The 8079-nt window shown below is 29.5% G+C and overlaps 1 protein-coding gene across 4 annotated transcripts in view; it reads left to right on the forward strand.

Annotated features, from left to right (window-relative positions):
* Positions 1 to 5246, forward strand: part of LOC106677458 (26S proteasome non-ATPase regulatory subunit 10) — a 6462-nt gene extending 1216 nt beyond the window's left edge. Inside the window, exons 1-7 of one of the 4 annotated variants that reach the window (XM_067050068.1) lie at positions 988 to 1113; positions 1891 to 2010; positions 2093 to 2320; positions 3004 to 3210; positions 3351 to 3660; positions 3744 to 3876; positions 3958 to 5246. In XM_067050068.1, coding sequence (XP_066906169.1) covers positions 1059 to 1113; positions 1891 to 2010; positions 2093 to 2320; positions 3004 to 3210; positions 3351 to 3660; positions 3744 to 3876; positions 3958 to 3984 — 1080 coding nt within the window. In that variant the 5' untranslated portion in view covers positions 988 to 1058 and the 3' untranslated portion in view covers positions 3985 to 5246. Of the gene's footprint in view, positions 1 to 987; positions 1114 to 1890; positions 2011 to 2092; positions 2321 to 3003; positions 3211 to 3350; positions 3661 to 3743; positions 3877 to 3952 lie in introns of those variants that run through there. The other 3 variants (XM_067050069.1, XM_067050067.1, XM_014415392.3) reach the window with 3 other exon arrangements.
* Positions 5247 to 8079: the final 2833 nt, after the last annotated feature.

Below are 8079 nucleotides of genomic sequence, written 5' to 3' on the forward strand. Positions count from 1 at the left end.
TTCTTTTTTTGTAATAAAAATAATACAATCCAAGTGCAATGGCTGAAACCACTATTACGTCCGCCATGTTTGCCTCTCTGAATAACACTGACATGTGGATGGCCCGCACTTTGTTTGCCGAGCATTTGTACGAGTCTCCGAGCCATGGCGAGCGGCCAACATGTGGATCCACCTTAAGGTTTTCATGATTTTTTTTTTTACGCAAGATGATTTATTTTTCACATTTTACTATTGTTTCCGATTAAATGATGTGTGGATTCGTGGCTAACTGCGTAACAGAACCTTATTCTCGACATGATTATACCAGGTCGATATTGGTATTTTACCAAAAGTAGTTTTGCATTTGGGTATTTTATAGGGAGATTTGTCTCCCTTCCTAGATTATGCAAGACTTTCAGTTATAGAACTGAGAGAAATAACGGAGGAGGTAGAAGAGGCCTGATTCGGCAAGAGCAGGAATAACCTACCTGGGAAGAGTACTTCAAGGTTCTAGGATTTTCGGTGCTATTGAAAGAAGTAGCAAGAAGTGTTTCTTGGAGCAAGTCCAAGATCATTCCACTGCTATTTTCATAAAAATCACTGAGCGTTAGTGACGATCATTTTCTTCTCTTATAGCATACAAAAGGCTATATTTAATTATTATGAAGTATAAGGAGATCGGTGGTCTCCGTATATTTTTGGAAATGCTTTGGCTGCAGATTGTGATCGGTGAGAGGATGAATCCGCTGATTTGGCAACGGAGCACTTGTAAAGTAGTACCCTACTTTGCATTAACTTCGACCGATTCTCTCAAATATTTCTGGCGCTTAATTAACAGAATTTTTACTAATTGAATCCTATTTTCATAAATATTGTTACTTGTGAAGAATCCCATCGATGTTCAGCGCTCTAAGTGGCGGTAATTAGAACTAGGTTCTGTTACTTAGTTAAACATCTCATATCATTTCATTATAAGGAGGTGTAGATAGTTGACCGTAGATTAATGATTGGAGAAGTTTGTCGGGGGGTGCGGTCAGCAAAGAACAACATAAATAAACAAAACCATATTTATTTATTTTATGCCGACGTTTCGACCTGAGTTTCAGGTCTTCATCAGGGGTTGTGGCATAGAAGGTAGGCTTGCAACTGAGTTGCATTTTTAGATTTTTAACCTATGGAGGAGGGTATTAATATTGAACTCAATGATAGAGTAACATAAGTTCGTTGCAAGAAACAATTTTGATGGTCATAAAATCAGAACCTCAGTAGAGGTTTAGGAATGGAAAAATCTTGCAATTCTGAGTTTTCAACAGACAAAAGTGGTTGTTAGAATGATCCTATAAATTAATAAGTATTTCTTTATTTGTAAAAGCTTTAATAGATAGCATTAAATACTAATACATTATTTGATTTAAAAAACAGTGTTAATAATTGTAATTAAAAATACAATTACAATTAAGACAAAAACTATTCCTAGGAACTACAAAAAAAATTAATTAAATGGTTTGAACAAAATGGAAGAAGAAAAACAATGTTGAATGAACTACTTAAAACCTATCAAAATATTAATATCTATTGATAACAAATACTTATTACTCATAACTAGAGAAAAATGAATATAATTAGTCAAAATAGAATTAATAATGCACAATACCTATCAAGCTTGTAATTAAAACTTTCATTTTTTAAAAATGGAAAAATGTAAAACTTATTACTAAAATAGAAAAATAAACCACCATTTGTATACTCCTATATGACATATTGTTAGCAAATCATTTGATGTAATTATTTTTCATATTGTTGATAAATCTATTCTATATTAAGGCATTGATTGTTGTCAGAGGTATTGAACTTTGAACAGCATTGGATTTAACTTACATTGACAAGTTTACATTTAAACCAATGTTATAGGAAGGAGGTCATGGAGCATTCTCATTAGAACAGGATTGTCTACAATGAATGAGAACACACGGATTTCTTTAATAGAAGAAAACATCATTCAGAAATTGTTAAAATATATTACCCTCTCAGGTTTAGAAATGATTTCTATCTATAACAATGCACCATTTAATATAAATTATTTTTAAAAAATTAAATGTTTACATTTTTGCAGAATTCAACATAAACACAACTGATGAGGAAGGCAGAAGTTTAATGCATTTGGCTTGCCAAATGGGAATGGAAAAACTTGTAAAAATCCTACTACAAAATAATGCACACATAAACCAGAAGGACTGCTTTGGCAGAACACCAATTATGTTGGCTTGTTATGCTGGTTATAAAAACATAGTTGATATGTTAATGAAATACCATGCTGATATTAACTGCCATGATGTTTATGGTAAATAAATACTTACTTATTTCTGTATTTGTTTACTTTTTTTTATTTAATATCAAAATATGACATGAATAAGTATAATTATTTTGATTAAGAGTTTTTGTGATGTATAAGTAGGTAATAATGTAATGAAATTTAATATTAATTCAATTAATTGATTTGAAAACAAAATAAATTTTTTTCCAAGATGAATTAAAATTTTAATTAAATATAATTAATGACTTTAAGTTGAAATTCAAAGAGATACCAAGTTTCCTAGGTTTTTATTTTCTGACAAATCAAAGTATATTACAATTGATTAAAGGTCATTGTTAAAAACATTTTTATGGTAATAAATTATCAGTGGAATCCTAATTTCCAAACTGTCTTAACTCTACTGCTTATGAAAAATTAAATCTCTACATGATGGTTGGGATATAATAAAAAAAGTAAATGACAGTAAAAGTTTTTATTAAATTAAATTGTAAGTATTTTCTTAATGAGATATATTTCTTAACTGCAACACCAACCTTTGCCCCAAACTTTAATCTAGATTCAACGCTTTCAAAATGAAATAAATAGAGCAGGTGAACTGAATTGAATTGATATTTTTTTTTTTATACAATGATTTCAAAAAAGCTAAGTAATGATTTTTGGGTAATCTTAATCAAAACAATGACATAATGAATATATTCTTTGTTATGAAGGTTTTGGCTTACTTACATTGGCTATTTACGGTGGTTACAGTACAATGGAATGTTTGTTCAATAAAAATTTAAATCCTGAGCCTAACAGTAACTATCTTGGCTACATGCCTTTACTTGCCATAGTTGCTTCGATTGGAAACGAAGAGTTAATGAATTTAATCATTTCATATTATCCTGAACAAATAAACGTAGCTATAGAAAAATCAGGTAATTATTATTATTTTTGTTGAAATTAACATTTCAATGGATCTTTGATAAGTTTCATATACATAATTTTCTTTAATCGTTTCATATACATAAATATTATATTTAATCGAGTTACAGTTTAAAAATATCTTTTATTACAGGTATGACACCCTTGATGCTTGCTATATGTGGTGGTTATATCACATCAGCAAAACAACTGATTTCTCACGGTGCCAGTTGTAATATGACTAGCAAGGCTTCATTATCTTCAATATGTTACGCTTTAAAGCTTTCATTCCCACTTTTGGAACTTAAAATACCTGAATTAGCACTTGAAAATCAAGCAAATCAATTGAGTTTACCTCCGTTGCCATCACATCCACTAACACCTAATCTGTATCTTTCTCCAGTAAAAAAAGTTTCATCTCCTAAAAAATTCACGTACACAATAAAAAAGTCGATGAGAGCGAAGTAATATTTCTTCATGTATAAAGATTTTGAATTATACTTATATTTTAATGAGTATTTATTTTTATTACTTTTTTTGTTTTAAGGAGGTCACGATCCTTAGATAATAAAAAGAAACTTAAAATTTCTCATAGGAGAAATGATGATGTCAGCATATTAATGTCCATTTTTGAAATTGCGAAATTACAACAGTACTGGCCGATTTTTAAAGAGCAACAGGTATAATACATCTGCAGAATAATCTGGTTAAAAACACATTTTAAAATTTTTTAAATATATTTATAATTATTTACAGATAAGTTTCAGGACCTTTCTAACAATGGATGAAGAAGATCTGCGTTGTATTGGCATAAGCAAACCAGCAATTCGAAACAAATTTTTATCTATAATTGAACATTACAACCATATATTTTATTTATAAAAAAAAATGCATAGTAGTCATTTAATATTCAAAGAATGACAATTTGTATTACTATAGATAAGTGAGAGAAAGGTGAGAGATGACAGTGGTTGATATTTACAATAACAATGCCAAACTGATCAGCTGTTGCTATTTCTCAAAATAAGGTGATTGTTAAAACATTACTTATTTTTAATTATTTTTAATAAGTAGACAATTTTTTCTTGTACCTTTTCTGAATGATTTTAAATTTTATGACAGAAATTTCCTGTGTTAGAAGAACATAATGCTTCCTTGAGAGATTTTGAATGCAAATTCAAATTCTTTTTTACTCTAAAATCATAAAATTTAGTAGATATAATTTCTACTCCACTATTTAGGACCTATTATAAAAATGACTTAAATCATAGGACTAAAGATGTAAATTTTTGTTCAAGATCTCTAAAAATATTTATTTTTGTAAAAATAAGACAATATTTTACTATGGGATGTAAAAAACTTTTAAAATATAGTTATTCATGAAATAACAATTAAACTGTCTGAAAATCCTTCAATTGAAGTTTAAAGAACAGAACTGAAAAACACAACTTTGTATTATGAGAGATAAAATCATGAAACGTAGTGAAAATGACATGAATGAATGATTGGTTTCTAAGGATAACAAACACCATGTAAAATTAACTCAAATAATAATTAAATAATGAAGTAACTTTGGAAAAACAAAAGAAAGCCATAATAGAGAATTAAGTTTGACTAACACTTATTAAAATAATGTAGCACTTATTATCAACTAGCCAAGGTTTTTAATCATTTTATCTATGATACATTGTCTATAATAATCATGAACCACAATTTATATGAACTGTTTTTCTGAGATTATTACATTAATCAATCAATTAGTAACAAAAAATTGAGTGTAAGATCTTATTTTTAATATTATTTATTGATTATATTTATACCTGAAGAGATGATTGCTGTTACAAATATAAAGTTACACTGTTATTAGTAGAAACATTAATTTTTATCATGACATGGTAACAACTACTTTCCAATGGAAAATAAAATAATGAGATTTTATTCTATAACTGTTTTTATCATAAGTGTATGACTTATAAACTATTGTCTGAAACAATTAACTCAACATTTAGAACTATATTTACAGAACTTAGAATTAAATTTCACATTTACTAAATAAATAAAGTTAAAAACATGTATTTTGTTCTTATTTACAAACACACATCCAATAAATTTATGATGAGTATCTATCTAATTGTCAATTTAATGTGTCACCAATATGAGTGTTTTATTTAAAGAATATATGCAATATTTCCATAAATTTTGGGAGGAGGAATGATAATTAATGATAGAGATTTTTACTTTCACTAGCCTATGCATGAAATATATACTGAGAGGAAGGTATTGTAATCAAGAAAAATTTCAAATCCGAGTTAACAACAAAAATACACATTATAAGGTTCCTAGAATTAAAATCTTACAAAATGGTATGTGTGTAAACAGCCAAGCTCAAAAATAAAAAGTTGAATTAAACTGAAATTATGTATTTAAGGTTTGTATGTTTTAGCCACATTTACAATGTTGCTCAATTTAACTAACATGTTTAACAGTCTCAATTTTTAATAAATTTTTCAAACATAAGATAAGACTGGCACTAATTCTGGGTCTTAGGGTGTGGGTGCCCTAGGAATGATTCCCTTAAATTATTTTTGATCTTATAGCAACTTTTTCACGAAATTGGACTTACTGGATGTCACACTTAATATTGATAATACCATTTTCTCACAAGCCGCTCAAACAATTTTGATTAAATAACTCATATAAATGAACAATTAAGTGGTCTTTAATATTAAAGGTTACATACTGAAATAGTCTGAAAGACCATTGATATATATATATTTTTTTTTAGATTTAACATATTTTATTGTTTCAGTTAAAAGAAATAATCATAAAAAAAAAAAAAAAATAGTGTTTATTATTATTTTAAAGATTCTTGATTCTACTAAATTACCCTAACCTTTTTTAAAACTTATACTAATTACTAAAGTTTGTGAAATTATATATTTATTGCTGTATTTATGAAATACAGGGGTTAGTTCAGAGTTAATAATATACAGTTATGATAAAAGGCTGTTGTAGGTCCGGGAGGGTTTTATAAAAAAAATGTATGTTGCACTAATGAACACTCCAAGCAAAACAGACCCAAACAAAAGGAAATAGCCAAGTGTCAAGATCTGAAGCAGTGTTGCCATCTACTGTTTTATTTATGATTATATGTACAGAGTATTCGAATTACTAATAAACATTATTAATTACAAGAGGCAACATGATAGTTGAACAATTATCTCAACAGCCGGTCGTATTACTGAATGATTTTGGCAAAGCTACCCGACTTGGAAGTCCAGGACACAAATCCTCCATCACAGATCTGACTTTTGTAAGTCCGGAACTATCACACAGGATATCATGGTCAATAACTGACGAAACCCTAGGTAGTGACCACCTAATAATAACCATTTCTTTCCGTCCTTGTTCATTCACCGCTATTACCCAAGCTAGAAGGAATTTAAAAAAAATTAATCGAGATTTATATGTCATGCAACTTGAAAATTTTACGCCACATCCGGTGAATGACCTAAAAGATTTAACCACTTTGATAAATCAAGCAGCAGAGGTGGCGATACCGCGAACTAAATACTATCCTTGGAAAAAGTTCTCTCCAAAACCTTGGTGGAATGAGAACCTGGAGAAGGCCTATAAACAGAAGACTGCGTCAATAAAAGATTATAGAAAAAATATGAACATAGAGAATTATAAGATAATGAAAGCCAACATTAACAAGGTAAAAAAACTCATAGCTAAGGCAAAAAAAGACAGCTGGAGAAATGATTTTGTCGGCACAATGGATTCTAGCAACTACAAAACAATGTGGAATAAAATTCGATGTTTTCAAGGGAAGAGGTCTTCATCACCAAGGAATCCAATAACCATAAGTAAAACTAAAGCAGAAGCCTTTCTTAAGCAGATCGGAGACAGTTCCATACCCAGTCAACCACACACACTAACTATTGACCTAGATAAAAATAAATCAACTCAGCTTGTCCAATTGTTTGTAAATTTAACGAAACAGAACTGGATGCTGCTTTACACAGCAAAAGATGCACAGCCCCTGGTCTGGATGAAATTAACTATGAAATGATAGCTCTTTCACCAAGAATTTTGAAGTTACAACTACTCAAAACATTCAATAAGTTGTGGGAAACAACAAACATACCTTCCGATTGGAGAATGGTTTCAATAATTCCTGTATCCAAACCTGGTAGAGATCCCTCCCTCTTGTCTAGCTCGAGACCCATCACCCTCATTTCTTGCATTGCCAAGACTTTTAACATAATGATCAAACATAGACTTGAGTGGTTTCTCGAAAATAATCAAATATTAAGTCAAAATGTGTTTGGATTTTAAAAAAACCGATCAACAATCGACAGCATTATGTTTTTTATAAATGAAATATATGAAAATTACAAAAACAAAAATATTCTCCTAGCAATTTCATTGGACCTCCAAGATGCCTATAACAAAGTTGACATAATTAAGTTAAAAGAAATTTTGGTAAACATCAACCTACCAGTTCTGATGACTAATTGAATCGTTAATTACCTTTCATTTAGAACATACCACTTGCAAACATCCGAAGGAGAAGTTAAGGTTCACTCAAATACAGGCTTACCCCAAAGGGATCCGCTAAGTCCCATTCTATTCAATATTTATACACTCTTTATAGTCAAGCACCCGCCCGATAAATGCAAAATTTTACAATGTGCTGACGATTTAATACTATACACAACATGCTCAAATATATCAGAAGAGCACCACTCACTGGAAAAAGGATTCAATACATTGGAAGAAAACCTACATGGACAGACTTAATGTTCAAATTAACATATCAAAAGCAAAATTATCCCTTTCACAAAAAGAAGAAAATTAAACTTAACACAATTAATTAT

The sequence above is a fragment of the Halyomorpha halys genome, unplaced genomic scaffold (assembly GCF_000696795.3).
Source record: "Halyomorpha halys isolate HHAL.00 unplaced genomic scaffold, Hhal_1.1 Scaffold100.1, whole genome shotgun sequence".
NCBI classification, from domain to species: domain Eukaryota; kingdom Metazoa; phylum Arthropoda; class Insecta; order Hemiptera; family Pentatomidae; genus Halyomorpha; species Halyomorpha halys.